The 27,207-nt window shown below is 46.2% G+C and overlaps 2 protein-coding genes across 5 annotated transcripts in view; one reads left to right on the forward strand and one right to left on the reverse strand.

Annotated features, from left to right (window-relative positions):
* Window positions 1-27,207, reverse strand: part of Rpl12 (ribosomal protein L12) — a 1,083,577-nt gene that overhangs the window by 920,973 nt on the left and 135,397 nt on the right. The window lies entirely within an intron of this gene.
* Window positions 1-27,207, forward strand: part of Garnl3 (GTPase activating Rap/RanGAP domain like 3) — a 146,373-nt gene that overhangs the window by 3,989 nt on the left and 115,177 nt on the right. For all 4 annotated transcript variants that reach the window (XM_051166233.1, XM_051166232.1, XM_051166231.1 and 1 more), the window contains exon 2: window positions 16,425-16,595. In XM_051166233.1, the coding sequence (XP_051022190.1) occupies window positions 16,453-16,595 (143 nt within the window). In that variant the 5' untranslated portion in view covers window positions 16,425-16,452. The remainder of the gene's footprint in view (window positions 1-16,424; window positions 16,596-27,207) is intronic.

Consider the following 27,207-nt stretch of genomic DNA (forward strand, 5'->3'; position numbering starts at 1 on the left):
TTCCTTATAGAATTGAAGCTCTTTTTATTTATTAAGAGAATTTTTTTTTGGTTAAATATGTAGCAGTTATTTTTCCAGTTACTTATTTGCCTTCTCACTTTCTGTCTGCTGGTGGTGGTAGTGGTGGTGGTGGTGCTGTTGTGTGTGTGTGTGTGTGTGTGTGTGTCTGTGTCTGTGTGTCTGTGTTGACTATTGTCTTGAACTTTAGATCCATTGATTTCTTCCTTGTTTATGCTCATGTAAGAATCCCTTACCTTAAAATAGAAAAATAATTCATCTACAATTTCTCCATGTTTAATTCAATTTTAAAGTCAGCACACAAAGTAATTCTCTATTATCTTTGCTGCTCTAAAAACGACTTCCTTAATTCAATAATCCAAATGACCTCACAATTCTGGCTGGGTGTCAGAGCCTCTTGTATACATCTAAATCTGTTAGGTGCATGGTTCCTTCTGCCAAGCCCAGTGATCCAGAAGGCCCGCAGCTGTCTGAGAGCTCTATAGCTGCTCTCGAAACACAACCAGGAATGAAAGCCTTGCCACGTCCGTGTGCCTCGGTTACCTCTCGTGACCAAGTGTATCAAGTTCAAATGTCTCGTGCCATGGTTAGGCCCTTAGTGAATAATCATCTTGTCATTGTGTGTGTTTACGTGAGTGCACACTGGTGTGGCATTAGTTTCAGCTTGTCAGTGATAACCATTATGCAAACACAGCAAGCTAATGAAAGTGAAGGAGCAAGAAACGGACCAGGCATGAGGCATCATGCTGGTAGGTAGTGAGGAAGACCAGCTTTGTAAGGAGGCATCATAGAAGACACCCGTTCTGTTAAACAGCTTGCCCTCAACGTGGCGTTCCCCATGACTTTGTAGTCGGGCATATCAGATGGTGTTTGTGCACATGGATCTGAGCTCACGGTTCTGCCTTTTCCAATCAAGCGTGTGAATGTCAGAGAGTTGCTTTAGCCCTCTATGACTCTTGGTTAATGCATTTTTAAAGTGACCTGTATTGATGTGAGCCTTAAGTGACCTAGCATGTGCGAAGCGCTCCCCACAGGAGTGTGGGAAGCATTAGGACTGACAGCTGTGGACAGGATGATTAACTTTCCTAGGGAAGTTCTCAGCCACATCCACTTTGTGCAGAAGACGCTAATAAGCAGGTACATGGTATTTTAAGACTCTGTTGCTTTTTTCCCCTCCACTTCCTAACAATCAAGAATGACAGGTAACGACCCTGAGTTATTTTAAATATTCTTGAGTTGCTGAGCTGTGTTGAGCAGTTCATAGAGGCTGAGCTTTGCACGAACTGCAGTATTTGCAGGGTTGCCTATCAGGGTTGAATTTACCAGGTGATTTCTTTCCATTTTATTCCACCTTTATTCTTTGAGAATTTCATATGCTGTATTTTGATCATATTCTCTCCCAGCTCCTCTCAACCTCCTGCTTCCTATCCCTCCCACCCTGAAAGCCAGTCTTCCGTGGGAGTGCAAGAAACTTTTCTCCAGCAACCTCTGTAGTTGGTCAGCTAGATTCTGCATACTCTATATAAGCTCAGGGAGTCTTTAATTCTAAAGTAAGCTTGCGCATGCACACGTGTGTCTGCGTGCATACGTGCGTATGTGCGTGCATGTGCGTGCATGTGTGTCCATGTGTATGAATGTGGTGACCAGAAGACAGCCTCGGGTGCCATTCCTTAAGAGACATTGTCCTTTTGAGTCAGGGTCTCTCATTTACCAGGAGGTTACCAGTTAGGCGTGGCTGGCTGATCAGTAAGGCCTAGGGAACTGTCCATCTGTCTCCATCTTCCCACATGTTATCTCATCCGGCTTTTTTACATGACATCTGGGCATTGAACTATTGTCCTTATGCTAATTCAGCAAGCATGTCACCAATTCTTTCTCTCTAGCCCTAATCAAAACCACTTTACTAGAGAGCAACTTTGTTGTCTTTCCTAAGAGCACTGTTGAAGCTCACCTGATCCTTGCCACCCATCACTCACTTTCTGTCTGTGTAGCCACTTGTCGTTCTAGTGGCCCGCCCACGGTTTGAGTCCAGGTGCAAGGTTAGATTAGGTGGTTCTTGCTTCTGGCTATTCAACTGTAATCTCTATTGAAATCCTCTACTCCATCCGGGACTAATAACATGTCATTTCTGATAGGGTTGTGAGGACGTTCTAAAATATCATCAGAGGCTATGAATGGCGAGCAAAGAGAAGTCTTGGCTCATGAGGCTGCATAATGCTGGGGAGGAGCAAGCTTTGGGAGTAGGTGGTCAAGGTGTTTCAATAACGCCATCAGCGTCTTCATTTTCCTAGTCGACTTTTGTCCTAGTTTGCTTTCGATTGTTGTGATAAATTCCACGACCAAAACCAACATGGCAAAGAAATGGTTAATCTTACATTTCAACATCACAGCCCATCATTGAAAGACATTCAGGTAGGAACTCAAGCAGGAACCCAGAGGCAGGAACTAAAGTAGAGACCATGGAGGCTGGCTCGCTTCTAATGGCTTGCTCAGCCTGCTTTCCAGGATCTGACACCACTCACAGTGGGATGGCCATCACACATCAACCATTAATCAAGAAAACATCTCACAAAATTACCTATAGGCAAATCTGATGGAAGTTTTCTCAATCGAGCTTTCTTCTTTGGAGATAACTTGTGTCAAGTTGACAAACACTAACCAATTCAACTTTTTTCTCAAGATAGGAAAAAAAAAAGTTAACTACTATAGTTTTACTTTCTTTTTTCCTCCGAGACAGGGTTTCTCTATGTTATCTTGGCTGTCCTGAACTCACTTTGTAGACCTGGCTGGCCTCGAATTCTCAGTCATCCACCTGCCTCTGCCTCCCGAATGCTGGGATTAAAGGTGCGCGCCACCACGCCCGGCCTAGTTTTACTTTCTATTCCAGAAATATACTCCTCTATTCTCAGTAAATGTCTGGAGTGTCCTTCACTGGCTAGAGACATCCTTGAACCAAATGGTCAGACCTGGGTCATGTATGCAAATCAGACCCGATGGGTAAATCGCTTCCATTCATAGTGACTGAGAGGTAGTGACTCCCCGGAGGAAAATCACAGTGCTCTTTTCAGAAGGAAGTGAGTACTAGGTTGACCAAGGTGCTGTTAGATCTAGGAGGACTTCCTGAAATCCAGGTGTCTGGGTGCTGTCCACAGTGGGGTTGGTGCTCTGATTTAGTTCTTGTTCTAAAAGACTGTCTTACTTAGCGCAGTGACTACATCACAGCTGCTCAGTGTAGCCACCGTGCCTCAGAGCCCCCACTAGACAGAAGAGTTTGAATTGTGAGTGGAAAACATAATTTTGTCCTGTTCCAAATATTGCTCTGTACATGAGGGCCTCCTCGTTAGTCATGCAAAAAGCCCACGTCTCCAAGAACAAATCTGAAGCCAAAACAAATGGTTTCCTGTTCCTGTTGCTTTCCAGGCCAAACTGGGTTCTGAAAAGAGCAGTTATCCAGTATGCATATGCAGTCACACTCTCTTCTTCCATATGCTTTTTTTTTGACTCTTGGATTTTGTTGTTGTCATGTTGTAGAGGCTTTCTGGGTTGGGGTGGTTTTGTTAATGAAGACTTAAATGGTGCTGTCTTTGCAGTCTTTAGTTCCTCTATATTATGTCATCGTTCTTTTGTTTGTGTCAAGGCCTTAAGTATTTAATCATAAATAAATCTGCTGCTGTTGGTTTTCTTTTGGATAAACAGCAGTCTTCTCAGGAAAGACTGTGAAAAGCCATCTTGCATTGGGCCAACATAATGGGCTCTGAGGGCCAACAGCAGAAAATGAATTTTCATATCTGTCCTCCTAAGGGCAGGGGAAGCAAAACTAACTTCTATTATTCACTAAGATTTTAAATTAATGCAAACCAGCTTCCTTTCTTGGAGGAAGACAATAGTTAAATTAGTTTTGCTGGAGAAGGTTAATATGAGAAATTAGGTTTGGCCGTCTGGTTTCCAGAACTGAAGATCTGAAGAGAGATGAAATCTGGCGAACAGTGCAATAGGAAGATTGCTGGGAAACTCTAAAGCAGCATGCAGGTGGGGGTGGCAGCTGGGGTGGGCTGGTATTTCTAAACCCTTAGGATATGAGAGGACAGAGAGCAGGTAAGAACTGCGTTGACTGCAAAGAGCCTTAAACGCAAAGCTGTTCACTGTGGGGCTGCTTGCTGGCAGAGGCTGTTTAGAGTACATTATCAGTCATTTGTAGCCAACAGAAATGTGCTGCTCACAGTTCCCAAGGCTTTGAAATCCAAACTTAGGTTCTGAGTTGATTTTGTAAGTGATGGGTGCTTGTCTCGCAGAGACAGAGCCTTCTAGAGGTGTGGTCACATGGTAGAGAGGCCAGTGAAGCCAGTTGGCTCCTTTGCCTCTTTTAGGAGTTGTGCAGACGAAGCCCTGGTGCCTGACTAGCCTCTTTATACTATCTGACTGGGGTTAAATTTCAGCACATGAATTGAGAGGACTCAGGAGAGACACACAAACATTCAGACTGACAGAAGTTGAAACATAACAAAGAAAGAATTACTGGAATAGCAGGTGCGGTAGTGCACTCCTGTAATCCCAGCACTCGGGGAGGCAGAGGCAGACGGAGCTCTGTGTGTTCGAGGCCAGCCTGGTCTACAGAGTGAGTCCAGGACAGCCAGGACTGCACAGAGAAACCCTATCTGGAAACCCACCCTCAAAATACCCAAAACTAACAAACAAAAGAATTACTGGAATAAAGGTTAACAAATGTGGAACTCAAGGATAGCAGATACTTTAGGAAACTATTGTAGAAGGGATATATAATATGGTTGAAAAGTTTCCAGAAGACTTTAAGGAAATAGTATATATATCCATAGGGCTGAGGAGATTATTCAGCAGGCAGAGTGCTTGCTGGGCAACTGGGGACTCAAGTCTACATCTCCCGTCCTCCAGGTGGCACGGAAGCCCATCTGCCACCTAGGTGACGCTGGCTAGCTCAGCTAGCAAAATTGTCAATCTCTGGGTTCTGTGGAGAGACCCTGCCTCAGCATGCAAGGCAGAGAGCAATCCAAGGCATCCAACATATACATATGTATGCACACACACACACACACACACACACACACACACACACACACACACACACATCCCGCAAGTGCAAACATATTTATATGTACCACATAATATACATACATAAATAAAAATCATATGTGTAGTTTATACAAAGAGGAGTGGTTTTTTTTTTTTTAATCAAATTAAATCACTTAAGAAGTGGCCTCTAGGTGTGAACTCCTGTGGGTCTTCGCTGCCTTTGACAAGACTTTTTTGTAATATGGAGGAGATAATGACAGGAGACAGTTGGAAACAACCAATAGTCACCTCTGCAGGAGTGGCAGGATGTTAAAAAATTCATGTTTTGTTTATTTTGTTTTTTGTTTTTTTTCTTTTGTAAAGATGTTTATACTGGGTGAAACCTATCTAGGATTTGGGGATAAGGAAAGGGTTTCATCTATTAAAAAAAAGAAAAAAGAAAAGAATTTAAAGAGATAATGGCACCCTTTACACATTTGAAAGGATGGCATATGAAAAAGGAGTGAGGCCCACTGGGCGAGTGGCCCTGAGCTCCATCCTCCAGCACAGTGGGTGTGAGGTCACCGAGGGAACTCGGGATGAAGGGCTACCTAGCAGCCAGAGCCTCCCCCAGCAGAAATGGCTTTAAGATGTGGTTAAATTTCGTCCTTGGAGATGCTACAGCACCATAAGCTAGACTCTAGACTCCAATTTCTCAACCATTTTGCCTTTTCAGCATACTTTAGGACCCAACAGTGTTCAACAGACTTGAAAAGACTCAAAACAGTGTCAGTCAAGTTATCAGTAGCAAGAACAAAGTGTGCCCTCTCACGGTGGCCTGGGAAGTCTGTTGTGTCCTGTGTTCCGGTTCCCACTAGGGAAGTACTTAGTGCTAGAAGCAACATCTCTCTTCTACTCAAGGGCTGCACTCCTGTGTGTTCCCATAAAAGTACACAGTGTCTTTCTGCTGCTTAAGGAGTTTGAACATTGTTCCAGTCAGAAGAAGTCTATAACCGGCCCTACCCCACATCTGCTTTTAAGCCAATCTGGCAAACACTGTAACAATCCAATCTGACAAACACTGTAAAGGCCAAAGCAACAGTAACTGGTTGCAGATAACAGAACCCACCCTTCCCAGGATATGCAGAGGGAGTTAATAGGAACACAAAGAATTACATGTTTATAATGTCCTTGAAGGGGCCGAGGGCTGGTTGGTCTGTGTTCCTGGAACTCCTCTGTGCTCCCTGTGATGCTTTGAAGTCATCAAGAAGAAAGAAGAAAGATTCTACTTCATGATAAGAAGCCAGTGGGGAAGGAACTAGGGCTAGAGGGCAGAAAAGAAAGTTTTCCAAGGATGTGCAAGCTCCTGGGTTTGAATTCCCAGCACCACAGACGCCCAGTAACATAGCTAAGTCAACAGATGGAAGCTTCTGCTACTGTCTTCGCTAACCACAGAGCCCCCACTGCCCACTCCGCCTCCATCTCCACCATCGTTACCGCAGCTTCAGAAAACTCTGGAATAAAAAAGCAGCTGATGTAAAGCGATTAAATAAATAAATCAATGAAAAACAAAAGGTGACCGAGTCCAGATCCACAGAACCCCTTCGCTGTCTGCAGAGCAAAATGATGCCCACGTCTCTGGTTCTGCCTGGCATCATTCCAGAGCCTTTCTGGAATGCCTCTGCTCTGTAGAATCTAAATCATGCCTGAACTCTAAGCACAGAAAAAGGGGGCATTTCCGTTTGAACCCTTACAATGTAAGGGAGAGGGCATGAAGCAAGTGACCCCACTGTGCGTTTTAGGCAGCATCTCTCCTGCCATTGCATCAATAGCTTGGAAAACCAGTGGTACCCCAGCCCCAGATGGGTGACTGGCATGGGCTTTCTAGGCATAAGATATGATTGCATCGCACAGAAGGAACTGAACACATGAGCACCTGCCTCGTTTTTCTGACCAGAGAGAGGCAGTGCCTGCCAGCAAGTATATCCTAATGTCTCTTCCCGATTCAAACCTGGATTGATGTGCCATAGATGTGTCTGCTCTGTGCATCCAGCTCAGTCCTCACAAAGCAGCTTCCTGCTGAGAGGCTAGTGAGACAGTGGAGCCACGTGACCAAAGAGATTGGAAAAGCCTAAGCATCCTGCCAAGTTTTCCCTACTCAAATGGAATTTTCTGTGCTCTTGGCATCTACCTAGTCATTGATTCGTTGGACAAATTGCTCACACAGTCCCTCTGTGTGCCAGGAGTGTGGAAATGCCGTGAACAGGCAGGTCGGGTTCCTTCCCTTATGGAGCTGACATTCGAATACCATAAGATAGACCACGTGCTGGTAAGCAAATGCGTGACCAGAACAGCTTCATCATGAAGAATAAAAAGGCTCTGAAAGCCGGATGTGGCAGCGCTCGCCTGTAGTCCCAGCACTCGGGGAGGGAGAGGCAGGTGGGTCTCTGTGAGTTCGAGGCCAGCCTGGTCTACAAAGTGAGTCCAGGCCAGCCAGGGCTCTGTTACACAGAGAAACCCTTGTCTTCAAAAACCAAAACCAAACAAACAAAGCTCTGAGATAAGTAACTGTAGTGGGAAGTAGGGGAATTTGACCATGTCCATGGATGGTTCATCCACTGTTGCCCCAACTAGCTCTTTAGGGCATACTGCTCATGTCAGCCCAGACCCCAAAAGCTTGGTTTAAAGAGAGGCACAGATCCTGATTGACATGTGTTAAGGTTTTCCCCAGTGAATGGTCAGAAGCAGCAATGTGTGAGATCATAGATGCTTGTGGGTGGGTGTGCCTCCTGTAGTTCCTTAGGCTCCTAGTGAAACATGGCTGGCCATCAGTGATGAGTGTGGTGTGGCTGGCGCCAGGCTGGAGAGCAGAGCTGAGGCTGAGCTGTCTTATCAGTGCTAGCGCTGCCTCCTGCCAGCGGAGATGCCGCTCCTGTTGCAATTCTGTTTTTCTGTGATGTCAAACTGTCCACATCATGTGGCCTCACTATGCCTGCCCATGCCTGCCTAGCTGTGCATACCATCTGGATGAAGAGAAAGGTCCAGAATGTCACTGAATAAATGGTAGGAAGGTTTGAAAATAGCAGATCTGACCCTCTGTCCACCCCCCTATACACATAAAGCAGCCAGGCCCATCACAGAGGGTCTCTGTGGAGGATTTTCCATAACAGGTGGATCCCTCTTTGGGTGGGTTCACATGTACTTTTACTCAAAACTGTCACTTTAAGTTATCTAATATATCCATAAAGACAAGAGAGGCTCAGTGGTGCCCTAGCACTTTGGGAGCAGAGGCAGGCAGATCTCTGTGAGTTTGAGGCCAGCCTGGTCTCCAGAGTGAGTTCCAAGACAGCCATGGCTACACAGAGAAACCCTGTCTTGAAAAACCGAAGGAAGAAAAGAAAGAAGGAAGGAAAGAGACACAGACATAGGAGGTGTAAACTGAGGTAAACACCTGCTAGCTCAGCAAAGTAACTTTATTTTCTGAACTATATACAAAATATCTATTTACAAGCCTGACTGTACAACTAGACTACAAGTTCTTTAGAAATCTCTTTCTTTCTGTGTTTCTACCTAGCTAGACTACCTTTTTCTTGAGCTCCTCCAAACCCACAAGGGCTCCTCAGCTCTTTTTCTGTTTTGCCTGTGTCCTGCCAGCTGCTTCTCTGTTGCTCCTCCATAAAGGCCCTGTCAGAGGTCTCTAGCTTCTCCTCTCCGCCTTTGTCAGGCTCAGCCATATCATGGTGGGGGCGCTCCAAGCCAAATAAAGAGAGCCCAAACCATCTCACCATTATGGTGGGGTACCTTGAAGCCACCCAGCTGACTTGACTTTGGGGTCATAGAGCAAACACCACAAGACCTCTCCCAAGCAACTTGCCTTAAAATAGGCAGAGCGTCGCATTCTTTAGCCTGTGGAGGCTTTCAGCGGCTCACCCAAGCTGCATCTGACCAATGCAATATCGATTTAGGCTCTTATGTTTGCTAACAATTAGGTTTTCTATGTACAACAATCAAGTATCCTGTAACACAAAACCTTTAAAGAAGTTCAGATTTAAGCTATGCTTATCTTTCATTCAGCCTTTTCTCAGGTGAAACTACCTCTTCTCTTAGGACCCCCACCCCAGCATTAAAAGGATACCTTCTAGCCAGTCTTGCCCCTCCAAGTCAAATGTAGGGGCAAGGACTTAGGCCCACAAAATGTTCTTGTTTATTTCCCTCACATTAGGTAGGACAGGAAATGCCCTTGTTTCTTTCCCTGTGTCCACACATACCAGCAAACCTCCAGAGTTACAGTGTAGACTTTGCCTCTTGTCTTAGTTTGGATACATTTTCTTTAATTGAACAATTTTGCTTATTTCTGTGAGTTCTGCCCATTTGCCAAGAAGTTCTTCGATTGAATATTCTAAATAGAAAATAAAGATGAATTATGAGTCAGGTGTGGTGCATACCGTTGTTCCCAGCACTCGGGAGGCAGAGGCAGGTGGATGCTGTGAGTTCAAGGCCAGCCTGGTCTACAAAGCGAGTCCAGGACAGCCAGGGCTACACAGAGAAACCCTGTCTCGAAAAAAAAAAAAAAAACAATTATTTTCCAAGGATAAGGAAACATACTTTTTAAAAATAAAGATATGAAAATAAACGAATGAGCAGATTAAAATGAACCATGACAAGACAGAATCCAAGTAGCTTGAAAGAGAACTGAAACACAAAAAGAAACTCGTGGGTAAAAAGAGAAATGTTGTTTTTAAAAGAGACACTATTTTCAGGTTTTTAAAGTAAAATATTTAAGGGACTAGAAAGGTGTTGGAATGTTCCCAATAGTATAAAAATAAAAAATCTAGAGAATATCCATGCAGTAGTTTATCTCTTTCTGTAATATTCCACATCTGTATTAATGTGTAAAGATGTTTAAGATGTTGGGTGCAAATAGAAAATTAATCACAGTAAACAGAAATAAGAACAGTCATAGGATGTTGGATTGCCCAAGCATTTTTTGTTAGGTATAGATCTGAGACTCCACCAAGGATAACAAACTGTTATTGACACTCAGTCTTTGAAGTGGCCTTAGAACTCTCTACCATTTCTGTGTTCTCTACCTTCTCAGCACACCTCCCCCATCCGCAGGGCACCTCCTCACACCTGCAGCTGCCTTGCCTCCCCTCCAGAGGGCTCTGTCGCTGCCACTTGTAGCTGTCCTGGCTAGTTTTATGTCAGCTTGACTCAGTGGAGAAAAATGCCTCCATAAGATTGCCTGTGGGCAAGCGTGTAGTGTATTTTTAAAAATTAGTCATTGGTGTGGGAAGGTCCAGGCTGTAGGTAGTGCCATCCCCAAGCAGGTGATCTTGGAGTGTATAATAAAGCTAAGCAAGCCAGTAAGCAGCACTCCTCCATGGCCTCTGTATCAGTCCTCGCCTTGAGCTTCTGCCTTGACTTCCCTGGGGAATGGATTACAAGCTGTAAGATGAAATAAACCCTGTACTCCCCATATTGCTTGCTCATTGTGTTTGTCACAGGATTAGGAACACCAACTAATACAGAAATTGGTACCAGGAGTGGGGCATTGACAGAGCACAATGATGGTGTTTCAGGGAGGATTGTGGAAAGACTAGAAGCCATGGGGAAGCCATTGAGTGTTCAGAGCTTAATGAGCCTGTGTAGAAACTTAAAAGATAACGCCAAGGGGTACAGATGATGGTGACCTGGCTGTGAAATTTCAGAGGGAAGTTTAAGAGTTGTTTCAGTACTGTAGGGACCACTTGATACTTTGTGTTAGAAGGCAATGGTGCCCTATTGGCTGGAGCTTAAGGGTCAGCTGTAATTAACAAGAGACAAGCACTACTGAAGTGAAACCTTTGCTTTATGGGCACAACTGATACTGATGAGCTGGAGCTGAAAAATTAGCAGTAATTAAGAAGAGACTAGCAGCATCTAGGATTGACCTTTCCTCAATGTCAGCACACAGAAGCTGTGGGCCAGAGAGGGTCGGGGCTGTGTCTCATGCTGACAGCAAAATTTGTTCATGTGTAAGAGCCTCTCAGCTGGTATTGCCTTTGAAGACATGAAAGTGTAACATGAAATTAATAAATCAACAGTTTTTCTTTAACCCTTCTAGCTCCCAAAATAATTGACACAGAGAGACTATGATATATTTTATAAGCTTTAAAGCACTAGACCAGGGCAGATATCAATCCTCTAAGCTCTTTAGCTATCTTTCAGCTACATACCCCAAGTTGCTTACGAATAAGTCATCCTGTCTGGGCTGGATCTGCTCCATCAAGCCACGTGTCTTCCTCCTCTTCTTCCTTCTTTCCTCTCCTCCTGCTACATCTTCAGCTTCTCTCCCTCCTCCTGCCTTATGGTCTCTCCAACCCCGAGCCCAGGAACCTAAATTCTGCCTACCTCTCTTTTGCCCAGCAACCTTATTGGCCAATCAGGGATAATTGGGGAGCAAAACTACACAGCATCACTTGGTTACATGCTCATCTGGGGTATAACCAGATCTTAAGGAGGGGCAGTAGCTAACAATTAAATACAAAACAGTACCCTCTGACCAACCCCAACATGAGAGGGCAGGGAGGGCAGCTGAAGCGGGGTGCTGAGAGAGGCTATTGGTGAAGGTTGCAGCCTCAGTTACAGTTGACGCTAGCCTGAGCCTAGGAGAAAAGCTGTGCTGTGTGTACTGTGGGCGGCAGAGCTGGAGACATGGAGCTATACCCAGAGGATCCTGAGTGAGTCCCAGACCTCTCACACTGATCCTCACACTTTTCACACTGTTGAAGATTGTAACTGCTCTGTTTCTTCACTCTTAGAATAAGAAGGTATTTAACTTATTTTATTTATTCTACTGGATCCCACAATTAAGACACTGAAATTTTAGAGATTTTGGAGAGACTTTGGAGTTTCTGAGAGATTTTAGGTATTTTAGAGAGACTGTGGGTGTTTTAGAAACTTCAGACATTTTAGCGGTGCTTGAACTTTTTTTTTAAAGATTTATTTATTATGTATACAATGTTCTGTCTGCATGTATGCCTGCCTGCCAGAAGAGGACACCAGATCTCATTATAGATGGTTGTGAGCCACCACGTGGTTACTGGGAATTGAACTCAGGACCTTTGGAAGAGCAACCAGTGCTCTTAACCTCTGAGACATCTTTCCAGCCCCGGTGCTTGAACTTTGAAAGACTGTATGTTTTAAGAGACTGAACTTTAAAATATTTGTTTGTTTTGCTTTTTGAGGCAGGGCCTCACTATGTAGCTCTGGCTGTCGTGAAACTCACTATGTAGACCAGGCTAGCCTCACACTCATAGAGATCCTCCTGCCTCTGCCTCCAAAGTGCTGATTAAAGGCACTGTTACTATGCCTAGCTAAAGTGTTAAATATTTAAAGACTGTGGGGCTTCTAAAGTTATACTATGTTTATATTATGATGTTATTATGAGATCTTGGGAATGAACAGAAAAAGAAAAGTTATTGTTTAGTGTTGTATTGGTGTGTCAAGTTGACAGAAGTCAGTTGTCTAGTTTTATATCAACTTGACGCAAGCTGAAGTCATTTGGGTAGAGGCATTCTCAGTTGAGAAGATGCCTCCATAAATCTGTAGTGCGTTTGGGTCCAGACCATTGTGGGTAGAGTCATCCTGGGTTGGTGGTCCTGGGCGCTGTAAGCAGGCTGAGCAAGCCATGGGAAGCAAGCCAGTAAGCAGCACTCCTCCATGGCCTCTGCATCAGCTCCTGCCTGCATTTCTGCCCTGACTTCCCTGGCAGATGGGCTGCAACCTGTAAGAAGAAGTAAACCCTTCTCTCCCTAAGTTGGTTTTGGTCACAGTGTCCTGTCACAGCTACAGAAACCCTAATGAGACAGTGGTCCTCAGCCAGGGACTGAAGCTGCCGGGTAGTGGTCAACCAGCTCCTTATCTCGGTAGAGACAATTTTAAGGCATCATTTTTTTTTAAGTGACTTATATATGGAATTTTATATCTTCAACTAGCCACATTAAAAAGAACCCTAGCTGGGGAAATAGCTCAGTCAGTAAAGTATTTGCTATGCAAGAATACGGACCCAGAATTTCCAGCAGTCATGTGAAGAGCCAGGTGAGCCGGGTGAGCATGGCAGGCGCACCTGTAATCCCAGCTCTGAGTGGTAGAGCCAGGAGGATTCAGGGCTTTTTGGCTAGCTAGTCTTACCAAATCACTGAGGTCCAGATTAAGCATTAAGGTAGAGAGCAACAGAGGAAGACATCCATGTACGTGGATGCACATGTACACACTTGTATATGTAACATACACACACACACACACACACACAAGTTCAACATGTAATCAGTATGAGAAATTATCAGTGAGATGTGTTGTGTGTGTTAGCTGTGCTGTCTTCCAGAAGCACTATATGCAGACATTACACCTAAGAGCTCCCCATTTCAGTTGCTTAGTAGCCAGCTGTTCCTTTATAGGACTTTGTGAACCTGAAGCTTCACTCAGTTTCCTGCTGCTGCTCCCCTCTTGTTGGGCTTGGAGAGCACGTTGTCAGCCTTTTGCATGTGAGTATGATCTTTGGAATGGGAAGAAATCTCAAGTGTTTGGAAGTCTGCCTTATTATTTATCTGTTGTTTTAGTGCTAAAACAACAATAATGTCTGGCGACACTGAGCCTCAGAGTGGGGCTGTCTCAGCCACACTAGGACCTGAATTTATATTGGCAGCACCCATCACAGCATGCACCCGTCCTGGGAAAGCAGAGACGGGAGGATCCTTGGCCCTCCTTGGCCGTCCAGTGTAGGCACACAGTTGAGTTCCCGGCTCAGTAAGAGACCATGTCTTGAAGCATATGGTCTGGGGTGCTGGAGAGATGGATTAGCAGCTAAGAGTGCTTACTGTTTCTGCAAAGAACCTGGGTTTGGTTCCCAGCACCCACATGGAGGCTCACAAATGCAGTCACCAGCCATACACATGGTGTCCACGTATATATGCAGGCAAAACAGTCACACACACAAATAACTCTTTAAGGGGAGGTATAGAGCAACTGAAGAAGCTCCCTGCTATCTGATACCAACCTCTGGCCTCCACACAGTCCTATACACATGTGAGTGTGCGCGCGCGCGCGTGCGCACACACACACACACACACACACACTACGCGAGAACTGTTCACGCACCAGAGTAGCCCTTTACCTCCTGCCTCACAGGAGAGGCTTGAGCTCTGATGTCCCCTGAGCTGCTGTAAGGTACACAGGAGGCTAGTGGACTTGCAGGTCAACTGTACAGCACGTGGCTTCTCCAATGCAGAAGAAGTGATGGGGAGAGCTGATTCATCTCTTACAAAGAAGGAGCACCAGGGTCTTAGCAAGAGAAGAGTCAAAGGGACAGGTGGCGTACAGGTGGATCTGGATTCCTTTTGCATTAGACATAGGTCTAGAATGACTTTTTTTTTTAAGCATCCCTCAGTCTGGGACTGGCTTAGCACCTTCTGGAGCAGCTGAGACAATGCCTGTCTGATTCTAAATACCCAGAGGAGATGCTTCCCTGGGCCTCCAGACATGCAGCTCCCTGTGGAGGCCCCTTCACAGATGCCTCTGCCCTGGCCCTCTAGTCCTCCTGTCTTCTACCTCGTCACAGTCTTTCAGCTTAAAAAGCACCTCTTGACCAGATGCTGTTAAAGATTGCTCTTTTATGTTCTTAAAGAAATTAAGAAAATGGTTTATTTTGAACCAGACATGAGTGACCATGGCCCCAGAACAAGGATTCAAGCTGCCTGAACGACATGTTCTCGCTTCTTATTTTCATTTTTCCATTTCCCAATAGCTGGATTCAGTTGGCTTGTCTGTCTTTCACTTGAGGTCGAGTGAAGATGCTGCTAGTTGAAATCCCTCCAGTCAGAGGGAGCATTACTGCTGCCTTCCTCGCTGCCTAGCCCCTCCCTTTCAGAACTGCCTGTCCCACCTCCCTCTCTGTGGCTGCAGAGAAAGGACAGCACACCTCAGGAATATACTTCTCAGTGCACAATCCTATGCACAATCCATTTGTCAATTCAAACAGGCATGCGCCGTTTATATACTAGATGCTATCACTCCTGAAGTGGGGAATTTGGCTCTTTGTATCTAGTTTTGTCAGTCTTGAGCCCTTTTTATGGCCATTCAGGACTTAAATTTTTTTAGATTCATTTATTTTATATGTGTGTGTGTGTGTGTGTGTGTGTGTGTGTGTGTGTGTGTTTTGCCTGAATATATGTCTATGCACCATTTGTTTGATTCCTGCAGAGGTCAGAAGAGGACACTGGATCTCCTGAAGTGACAAATGGTTGTGAGGCACCATGTGGGTGCTGGGAATAGAACCCAGGTCCTCTGCAAGAGTAGCAAGTGTTCTTAACCACTGAGCCGTTTCTCTGTCTCTTGTGGCTGTTTAAACTAGAAATTAGATGAACCAAGAGTACTTCTGGACCACGGTAGTGATGGCCTTAGACCGCTGCTAGTCTCCCAAAGCGCTCTAGACATAGCTTTACTTGCTCAGGCAATACTGCCTTTTGTATAAAGGAGCTGGTAATTTTTTAAAATACCCACTGACTCTTTAGCTATAAGTTGTTCATTACCATAACAAGATACTGTTGGCTGGGTGACTTTATAAAAGGAGTGTGGTTTATTTTGGTTCCCAGTTCCAATTAAAGTATGAGGGGCCACCTGGTGATACTTTTCTTTCTGGAAGAATCTTGAGATTGTGCAAGGGTGTGTGTGTGTGTGTGTGTGTGTGTGTGTGTGTGTGTGTGTGTGTGTGTGTGTATGTGTACATACTAATGATCTTGCTCTCCTAAGACAGTTGAGGTTCAGTTATGGGGGCTCAACACCAGTGACCTCATCTAATCCTAACCACTTCTTGAAGGCTCTGCCTCCACATGCTGCAGTCAGAATACCACCACCTTTTAAATACTCACAGGGGGGATTAAACTGCAACATATCAACCCTTTAGGGGTACCCAGTTCATCTCCAAATCATGAGAGATCCTTTCAACTGATTTTTTTTGGGTGACATGGTCATAGTTGAGGGATGCGTTGGGATTTGGACTGACCCCAAGCAGTTCCTCCACACCCAGATGGCTGAGCAAAATACAAACAGGTCATGATGTAGCTGTGCTGGGCACCTGGGCCTTTACTGTACCTTGGTGCTCTCCTCTTTGATGCTCTTCAGACAGGGCGTCCTTTAATCCTAGCACTTGGGAGGCAGAGGCAGGTAGATTGCTGTGAGTTTGAGGCCAGTCTGGTCTATATAGTGAGTCCAGGACAGCCAAGGCTACACAGAGAAACCCTGTCTCAAAAAAAAAAAAAAAAAAAAAAGACAGGGCGTCCTTGGGCTATGGTGGGCCTGCAGCCTTCTCTGGTTCTCATCATCGTTCCCCTCTCCTTCAGCACAGCACCTCAGCCTCCAGGCCCACTGATGGATCCACTGACCAAGGGGTCCTGTGGGAGTCAGCTGGCTCAGACCCTCCTCTGGAAAGCCAAGTCATCTCTCTCCTTCGGCATCCAGCCCCTTCAGACTTGGCCAACAAAAGACCCTGAACTAGAGTCCCAGGTCAACCTGTAAGTAAGTAAAAGAAGGACTGTCTTGCTGTGGCCCTTGCTCACATCTCTTCACACGGGGGCAGGGGGAGGGGCTTGGGAGAACGCTCTGCTTCTGAGATGTCTCACATATCTGGCGCTATGCACTGGCCATCTAGTGTAGCCAATCCTTGTATCAGGCATGGTGAGCCGAGTGGCCTACTTCCTGCCTTAGGGGACTTACACTCATAGGCAGATGGTCACTCACATGTGTTGTTGGAAAAGAGAGTTCTAGCAGGCGGGGAACAGTGCCAGGAAATGGGTTATCTTGATTCAGTAGCCATTCAGGAAATGTTTCTGTGTGCCGGCAGCATGTCTTCCCTACCCTTTCAATATCAAATTGTATGTGGAAAGAAAGGAATAACTCCAACACAGAAGGAATCCTAGTGCTAACTGCAAACTAGCTAACACACCAGTAGACTCTTAGGTGCCTTGGGGTTGCCATGTGCTTTCTGGTGTGGTCTTGAGTCCCAGGCCTTTGTCACAGGATGTGACATTTGTTGGATGAAGGTTGGATGAAGGCGTTATGGGGAGGGGAGCTTAGCTCTCCACAGGAATCAGTGACGTTGAGGTGTGATGATGTGACTGGCTGCAAGACAGAGGGAACGCTTGGCTGGTCCAACACATATTTATCAGATTTGCTGTACCCAGTGCTTTGGGGAAGTCAAGAATGGGTAGAAGGCATGGATCAGACTCATCCAGGAAGCCGAAGGAACAGCTTAGGCCTGAGATCCATCCCCAGGGACTCTGGGATCTGGAGAAGATGCAAGGGAGTGTTTCCAGGTGCCTGCCTGCAAGGAGCTCACAGCTTATCCAAGGAGATAGAGAAGCATCGAAAAGTGTTAGTGGGGGATGAGGAAGGATGAGCTCAGCCTTGTGGGAGGAGCTCGGTCAGGCAGGAGATGGGTACCAAGGCTACTTGGCAAATGGCACAGAAAAGGCTTACATCCAGGAAGGTGTGTTCCAGCATTGTTGACAGGTGATAAATCAGCCATTGTCAGACTGTCCTGTGCATGACAGTCACCTATGGAGAATCTACAGAAGTCTCCACTGTCTCGCCAAAGTTTTGATGTTTAGAATTGGTCACAAGCTCCAGATGATTCTCAGGTGACCAACATTGAGACAATTGTAGCCACCTGAGCTGGCAGCCTCAGGGGCCCTATTGGCTACTATGGTAAGGGGTGGGATGGACCTATATGGCTGTCACTGGGTGAACCACATTGCTAATGGGGTGGCTGGATTCCCCTGGGAAGATCAGCTTAAGCCCCTGGGCCCTGGTGGAGCTGCAGAGTGACACCTCTTGAGTTGAGAGCCTTCACTGGCAATTCTCCATCACCACATAGGAATAGGTGGATCAGGCCAAGGACTGCAGTAGACTGCAGACCAGACTCAAATGTGAACCCACCTGGAGTCCTTTGGAAAGCAGGCTAGAAGCTGTTTCTTTCTTTCTTTTCTTTTCTTTTTTTTTTTTTAATTCATTCATTTTACATGTTAATAGTTATCCCATCCCTTGTATCCTCCCATTCCTCCCTCCCTCCCATTTTCCCCTTACTCCCCTCCCCTATGACTGTGACTGAGGGGGATTTCCTCCCCCGTATATGCTCATAGGGTATCAAGTCTCTTCTTGGTAGCCTGCTATCCTTCCTCTGAGTGTCACCAGGCCTCCCCATCCAGGGGACGTGGTCAAATATGGGGCACCAGGGTTTGTGTGAAAGTCAGTCCCCACTCTCCACTCAACTGTGGAGAATGTCCTGTCCATTGGCTAGATCTGGATTGGGGTTTATTGCCCGTATATTCTTTGGCTGGTGTCATAGTTTAAGCAGGACCCCTGGGCCCAGATCTGCCCGTCATAATGTTCTTCTTGTAGGTTTCTAGGACTCTCTGGATCCTAGAAGCTGTTTCTTTATGAACCACCACCATGTGTGGGCTGCTCACTCATAAACTCATTCATTTAGCAGGTATCAGTCACCTGTGTGCAGGTGTGTGCATGGACAGTTGCCTAAATTTGTTCTCCTATTTAGTCATCACAAAAACAAGCAAACAACAAACAGCCAGTTGCCTGTTGTCAACTGTGCTTTAGACACAAGGAAAGGAGGTCAAGAGGCTGTCGTTGTGATAGTGGGGACTTGATCATATGTTTTTCTAGCCAGTGCCAACCAGCTAACCTTGGTGCATCAGGGAAAGATCTCTGTGGGGCATCAGTGTCCCTGCTCACTCTGCTAATATCAAGCACTGTTGGTGGTGGACATCAGTGGAGTTAACCAGGACAGTGCTGGGTATCTCTCAGGTACCAAGAGACCTGTCCTCTACCAGCAAGGGCCTCTGGTGAAATTTTGAATGTTCCCTTTGCAGTGACTGGCCCTCAGTTAGGCTTACACCAGTGCTGGTCACTTGGGTGTTTGGGGGACTTCCCTAGGTAGGTGTGGAGAGAGAGGCCATGTGTGGGAAGGTGAACATCACTAAGGCACCTGAGGGGTAGGACACCATGAGCAGTCTGGTTTGGCTAGTAGTGGTGAGGCAGAGACTATTCAGACTTGCACACCGAGAAGATGATGGCTGCAGCGGGCAGCTAGGCCTCAGGAAGAGGCAGGGCAGGGTGTTCTAGGAGGCAAGGTCAGCTGGGCGAGGGTCAGACAGGACAGCCCTGGAGTGTGTTTGAGGGACGATGTGTCCTGCCTAGCTTAGTTGTCAGAAAGTAACAGGAAGTCTCTGGAAGGCCGGAGTGGGGACTTATGGGGAGACGGCGACTGAGTTTTAGGAGCATGTGCGTGGGACTTGAGGCAAGCAAATGACGCTTTAAGGGGTGTGTAGGAACTAGTCACATCCCAGTGTATTCAGTGAGGAAGTCAGGAGGCTGATAAAAGATGGACTTGAGATGTCTGTCAGTCAGTTGAACATCACAGAAACCCAACTCGGATTAACTGAAGCCAGGAAGAAGGGTGGGAAGCTTCCTGTAGCCAGGCTGATGACAGCAGCAGGTCCGTGCTCTCGTCAGGGTGGATTTCTCTCCTCTCTCACCTCCTACCTTCCACCCTCCATCCCCAGTTCTCCCTCTTTTGCCTGCACATTTTCGCCTGTTCAATGTGCTCCCAGGCAGCCCAGATTACCTTTATAGCTTTGTGACTCCAGGGAAAACATCTCCTCCCCAGTTAGAAGACTCTGGGGAAAGGCTCTAGTTACCCAGCGTGGGTCACAGGTTCTTCCTGGTCTCCCACAGAGTGTCCATCATTGAGGGTCAATGCGATAGTCCTTACCTCAGGAAGCAGAGCAGCCTTGGGAAGAAAAAGGCATGGCCAGGAGGCAAGAGGACAGGATGCAACTGGGTCATAAAAGCCAGTGGTTGAAGAAACCTAGTAATCTCACCATACATAACTGGGGAAATTTTCTCAAAAACATAGATCATGGAGTCTGTTTACTGGGAATTCCTAGAGATGGGAGCCAGGAATCTGGGTGAAGGTGACAAATGCAACACAAGTCTTGGCAGTGAGAACTGTTTGACTATGTTTATGAAGAAGCCATGACACATCTCTGAGAAGCAAGGTATGCTGGGAAAGCAGAGGTACCACTTTCTGGGGTGTTCTTCAGTTTTCCAACTTGACTAATCAGACACTGAGGTAAAATTTCCTCACAGAGGCATTATAAAGAAGCTGTCAGCAGGATGGCCATTCTGGGCTTTGCTCCCTAAAAGGACATCAGTCAGGAGGGAAGAAGGTAGGATTTGGATTTGGATGCCCTCCATTGTCTTCTGGCTCCTGTTGGTCCAATAGGCTCTCTCCCATCGCAATAATAGTGTACTTCTGAAAAGTCTGTAGCATGGACTCAATTCTCTCCCAGGACTTAGTGATAGCTTCCGTTTGATCTTTTAATGAAATTACCATGTATTTGAAAGTTTGTCACCAAGACATACTACTGAGCGATAGTTTTTTAATACAGACATAAAAAAATTAGCATTCAAAAGCTTTGAAAGACCACATGCTCCTGATGAAAAGCTCCTTTGTTTTAAAACACAGCACAGTGGTAAGCTTCTTGGTGGACAGTTAGGGACACTCTGTTCCCCTTCTTTGTGATTTTATGAGAAAGGGGGATATAAGAGATACCCTAAACTAAAGTGACTACACAAAGAGTAGTAGCCCTACGGGTAGAGTCAGCAGAGAGTGTGACTAGAGTGTCCACTGAACTGTGCCCAGTCGTTGGGGAGACATGTCACTCAGGAGTTCTAAAGTGAGCTTATTACATTTAAATCCTTCCCACTACAGGAAGAGACCAAGCTGCTCACGTGAACCCCCCCCCCCAGGATGTTCCTGCTCTCTCTTAGATCTGCCACGGCTTGTGGGGCTTGTACTTTATTTTGCCTCCTGTCTCCATTTGAGAAACCCACCCGAGTCTTCTAGAGGCTGGTGTAGAGGCCTGTCTATCTGCGCCCCGTGGGAGCGTGACAGCCATGAGACAATAGTTCCCCTGGCCACCACCCGAGCAGCCATCTGTCCCTCTACACATGCATCTCTCCCCTAGGGTTGTTTAGGAGTCTGGACTTGAGAGGAAGCAGAAGGAACCTGTTTGGCTATAGAGCTTGGCCTATTTTTTGCAAGCGAAACCCTGACAATAAGGAAATTCGTGTTTCTATATCCATCTGCCTGACTCCTGTCGCTCCTTTTCTAACAGCAGACATGGCGGAGAGGAGGGCGAGGATGGCTTCCAGCCTGCTTTCTGCCCCGTCTTACTCACTTGTCGTTCCCGATCTGCACTGAATCCCTGCACATGCAAGTACCCACTCATATCGGTGAGGTGACAGGAAGCCAAGAGGCCAGTTGGGAGGCTTCCATAGTGATGCAGGTCTGTGCTAAAGGAAGTAACAGACACAGTGGAAATAACAGAGGGAAGGCAAGACACCGGCAGGGACTGCGGAGTCCACAGGTGCATGCTGCTGTGTCATCCATAGAAATACCAGAAGCCATCTCACCAGAGGAGGGGCTGGATAAACATGACCCTCTGACTCAGTGCAGTACCGCACAGTCATAAGAATGCAGGAGCCTTACTGGATTAGGAAAACGTACCAAGGCACACCAAGCAAAACTGCAACAAGGGTATGAGTAGGGTTGTGCACATACTGATGACTTTTTTCCATGGGAGACTCATTCTTGCCACACTTGGGTTTCCTGCAGACGGCAAAGTCCCTGCGCTGTGTTGACACTGTTGGCTTATAACTTAACACATCATCTCGAAACCATCACAAAACCTACGTAAATGCTATGCAGATGTGTGCTGCGCCCTATTGCTTAGAGAACGAGAAAAGAGAAAGATCTGTACATGTTCAGTATTGATGCTGAGAACATTTGCAGTGGCGGGGGTGTATATATTTACAACCCACGTTTGGTTGAATCTACAGATGTGAACCTGCAAGTTCAGAAGCCTGGTTGTAGCGTGCTGCTATTTTTATCAAGAGAAGGAAAGGGCTGGGAGATGGGTTAGTGGGTCAAGCACTAGCCACACAAGTGTAGTTCAGATGTAGGTGTGATGGAGCAAACTGCCTAAAGTAGCCAAATCAGTGAGCTCTGGATTCAACTGAGAGGCCTCACCTCAATATATAATAAGGAGAACTGTAATGGAAATTTTGGGTTCTTTCTAAACTCAGTTATGTTATGTAAATACGTTTTTGTTTTAATCCCAAGTGTGGGGTTTTAGTTTGGACTTTAGTATGTCCACAGATGATAATTGCCTCGTGTGGGGCATGGTCTTTGTCAGCTGGTAATGGCCTGCCTCGTGAGGCATGGAGAAGGGCGTGGTCTAGGACTCTGAGGGAGAGTAATAGGAGAACCCGGAGAGAGAAAGTGTGGCATGCAGTGGCAGCATGTGGCATGTAGCAGTTGAGACCAGAGCCGGACAGTGTGGAAGATAGATGGAGAGAAACGTTTCCATGCAGCTGCTCAGAGGAGGCTGCTTTCTGCATTCGCTGTTGATGGAGATTGGTATTGTCCCTGAAAGAACACATTGACCCTAAACAGCCAGGAGAAGTACAGGGGTCTCTCCCTACCAGCCTTCTTTCTCTCTTACCTAGGATTAAGGTGTTGGTGGAAGGGAGGAAGAGGCTTCAATACCTCAAATAAAATAAGTTGTAGAAAAGCGCATTAACAGAGAGTGGTTGAAGAAGATGTCTGATGTCAACTTCTGGCCTCCACAGGCATGCCCACACACTTACACCCACATATGTGCATATATCTGCACACGTGAACATGCGCATACATCACACATGTGTGCACACGCGCGCACACACACACACACACACTCAGAACAAGAGGCAGGAGGGCAGGCACAAATGCTCAGTGTGTAAAGTGTTTGCATAAAGTCCTCAAAGTTTCTTCTGGCCCCCACATGTTGCCCCCTCAAACATACCAAGACACACACTAATGATAAATTAAAAGGGAGTGGAAGCAGGTGGGTTTGTGTTTCCCTGCCGATGGATGTGTACAGCAGTGTGTCTGGCAAAGAGATGAGAAGCCACCCGTGCTGCTGTGGGTGGGGCAAGTGGGGTACGGGAAGGGAGATGCCCATTTGCATCCTTGTGTTGCTGGGCTTTGAAGCTCATACACACACACACACACACACACACACAAACACATATACATATATATACACATATACATATATACACATATATACAGATACTGTCCTACTGTCCCATGGTGCTGAAAAGTTAACACAGTGCTTGGTGACTAGGTAGACACTGACCTTAGATGGCAGGACAGAGGGTGGCAGCCTGGCTCATGAGATCAGGATAGAGTCTGATTTGGGGTGTGTTGTGTTTGGGAGGCTGTTCAGCAGTTGAGAGTTACAGTTTGCAGATGGGGGAATCTGAGCTGGCGGGGGGGGGATGCTGTGAGGAGATATATCAGCACTGAGGTCATGTTTGCAGCCTCAGGAGCAGTGAAGTGCCCAGGGAGGGAGGCGGCCTGAGTTGAAGGGAACGGTAAATCACTGACAGTGACATGGAGTTAAGGATGCTGCTGACTGAAGCCCACAAAGCTGCTGCTTTGTGTGACCTAAAAACAGGCAAGAAGATGGCCTCGCTCTCTGTGAGGACAACCTGGCCCCTTTCTGAATGCCCAGAGCTCAGGGTTGGGCTCTGCAGCCCCTGCAGGAATAACCGTCCGAAGCTCCCATTTCTCCCTAAGGAGGTTATGCCACTGCTAAGAATGGCATTCCTTTCCCTATTCGAGACTCACTTTTTCCAGTTTTATACTCCGTAAGGACCAGAAACCCATTGGGGTGCTGAACTCAGAGTACAGAACCAGAACATCATAAGGACACGATGTGAATACTGAGCACGTGCAGTATGCCTTTTTAATTCAGTGGCTCTACCCCACATCCCCACTCACATGTACAAATCAGGATTTGCATATTTAGGAAGCGGCTGGCTTTTTCTTGTTGTCTCTTAGAGCAATGCATGGTCTTAGCTTTAAACAGGTGTGTCTCCTCCATTTCTGTGTGTTGGGTTTATCTGTCTACTCTGAAGAACATCCTCTCTTCTCTCAGACACCCTGTGCTGCCAGCTTCCTTTTCTCAGGAGAGCCCCTGCATCAGAGCGGATTAGAGGGCAAGCATTTTGGGAAGCACTTTAGGCTCATTGTTTGATCTGTAAAAGCACCAAGAAAGAGTTAGCTGCCTCCCCCACGGCGGTGTGTTGTTGGTGTGCCTGGGGGAAATTGAGCACAGATCAGCCGCGTAGATCTAATCCAGTCCACACACTCAAAATATATCTCCCTCCTGCGTTACCTCAAGGCAAGGCTCATGTCAGTTCAACAAACTGGTTTTTTTGTTTTGTTTTTTGTTTTTGTTTTTTGTTTGTTTGTTTGAAACTACAATGTTGGTATTGACTGTGAAAGGATCACACTACGCCACTTTGGCTTAAGGAATATTTTGAGCTGTGAGTAACTGAGAAAAAACAAACAGAGGAAGCTCTCTCCCTGCCTGTCCTGAAAGCAGGGCCTCCATCTCCCCTCCTCTCTCTGAAACCAAGAGGACAGCTGTTTTCAAAATGGAAAAACGAAAGCATCAGCTGAGCCTGCATTAGCCAACCTTACTGGCAAGCCCTGGCTACCGTCAGTGCTGTCCGTGGTCACCTCTCCAGCGTCCACTGTGGACGTTCCAAACCTCTCTCCTTTTGTCTCGTCACTTCGCTATGTAGTGCTTTTTGTTAGAAGTGGTCCCCAAACCTAGTAGCTTCTTTGGGCTTTCTTCCCTTTCCTTTCTTTCGAACCTCCATCGGTATAAAAGTTAGAAGTGCCTTTTCTAGTCTCATTGCTCTGTCTTTGGCCACTTCAGTTCTCAGGCACCAAGTAGAGAACATAAGGAGTGGTGAAGGGAATTTTCCTCCCCTGATATCTAGATACTTTCTCAAAGTATTTTAGACTATAGCAAAGTTTAGCCTTCTCCTACATTTCCCACAAAGATGCATTCATGTATTTTTTTTTTTTATTGCATCCAAACCAGACACCATCATAAGTGCTCTCATGTGCCTCATCTCATTAAGTTCAGCAGGAAGCACTGTGCTGAGCATTTGTCGAATTAGTTTATTGATCAAATCCTGTTGCCATCGCTGAGGCCCATGAAGGGCCTGCTTCTTGTCAAAGGTCACAGAGTGAGTTGCTTGTGGGCCAGACAGAGATGAGTAATTATCGGGCAGCCTTTATGAGCTTCCAACTCTCTAAATGTATATTTATTATTTCATCTAAGTCTTGTTTCCTAGCTGTCTGTTTCCTTTGCACGACTTCAGATTTTTCATTAAGCTATAACGTGTATGCATAAAATACCAGAACCCTTTTTTTCCCCCTGAGACAGGGTTTCTCTGTCCTGTAACTCACTCTGTCAACCAGGCTGGCCTCAAAATCAGAGACCCACCTGCCGCTGCCTCCCAAATGCTGGCATTAAAGGCGTGTGCCACCACTGCCTAGGGCAAACACAAGAATCTTAAGTACAGCAGTTGGGTTCATTTTGATGGTTGGAGGTGACTGAGTTTTTAGTGTGTCAGTCGGCCTCCAGTTGCATTGCCTGCTTAGGAAAGCCACCAGTCTCAGCACTAGGTTTGTCACGAAATGACATTTGGTCATTGTGATGGCTCTTGCTGCCTTTTCTTTGTTCCATCAAACATTAACACCTGAAATGTTTAGGAATTTTGGTTTGGTTTGGTTTGTTTGTTTTGTTTTAGATTACTCTGAGGGACTTACACAATTTTCATGTCTGAATCAAAAACAGATTTCATGTATACACTGTGCAACTCAGTTCACTCCAGCCATCTGTGCAGTGGTGAGCACAAGGATTGTCTTTCTGGGCCTGAGCCTAGAGAGGGCTCTGAAATGGTCTGTTTTGTCCTGTCCCATCCTTGGTCACTTCTGCAATGTAGCTGACCTCATCTCCAGTGACTCCCAGCCATAGAAGTGACCTTACTTTGTTTTGTGTGGCCCCAAAGGACTGGTGTCTTGCATACATGCATTCATTCATTGACCCAGCCACCCATTATTTAAACAAACAAACAAACAAACAAACAAACCCTACTAAGGGCTAACTCTGTGCCAGTTGCTATGTCAAATGCTAAGGATTCAACCTTGAACAGAAGTAACAGGTAGAGAGAGAGAGATGTTAATCAAATCTCTCCGTAATTTCTAGCCCAGGGAAAGGGAGTATGGAGAAGGTAAAGTCTGGAAAGGACACTTTAGGCCCTAAGGCAGGAAGAAACTCAGCAAGCTGAAGAGGGAGGACGGCTGTGTGGCTGGAGGGCTGGAGGGAGGGGCGGGCAGAGCCAGACTAGACAGGTGGCCGGGGGCGTAAGTGATGGCGAGGAAGTTTAGGAAAAATGGAAGGGTGTCGATGTAGGCCCAGCTGGCGGAAATTAAGCTGCAATGGATTTCAACTTGATACAGAGAAAACCTGTTTTAGCAGGAAGACTGGAGCCCCTAAGGGCACAGTATGGATAAGGAGAGCTTCTGAGGTAGCTGGTAAAAGGCACTCAGTCACAGGGGCTGCGTTGGACACCAGATGGTGCCTGCGTCTCTGGACCTGGGAGTCTCTGGAATTCTCCCCCCACCCAAGGAAAGGAGACAGAGAGGGGTGGTTTGTGGGGGTTTTATAGAGGAGGTACCTTGCATTGGCATCCAGTGGGTGAGGAAGGAGCCTGGCCGTGTTTCGCAGGCAGGCTGTGATAGCATCGTGGATGGAATATATTTTTGTTAAAATCGCAGGTGCGTGGATCGCACTCCTGAAGCTGCATATCAGGGAGCTGGCAGGGAGAGCCGGGCATCTCTATATTTAGGTGGAAATACTGGTAGAGAAACTTTAAAACTTTTGCAGGAAAAGAGGGAGACTGCACAGCCTGGTGGTGAATTTTATATGTCAGAAAAATTAAGACTACAATGGAAGATATTGAAAATATCTTGGTTCACATTTGAGATTTTTTTCAGCCCAATCAATGATGATACCAGGAACAAAAAGGAAACTGCTGTCTGGAAGGTTTCTGTCATTCCTTCATTAAGAAAGAGTTGGTGTTCAGAGGATATAAACCCTACAGAGTGATTAGGAAAAGATGGGGCTAAGAGGTGTGAAA

This window comes from Acomys russatus, chromosome 24 (assembly GCF_903995435.1).
Source record: "Acomys russatus chromosome 24, mAcoRus1.1, whole genome shotgun sequence".
Lineage (NCBI taxonomy): Eukaryota > Metazoa > Chordata > Mammalia > Rodentia > Muridae > Acomys > Acomys russatus.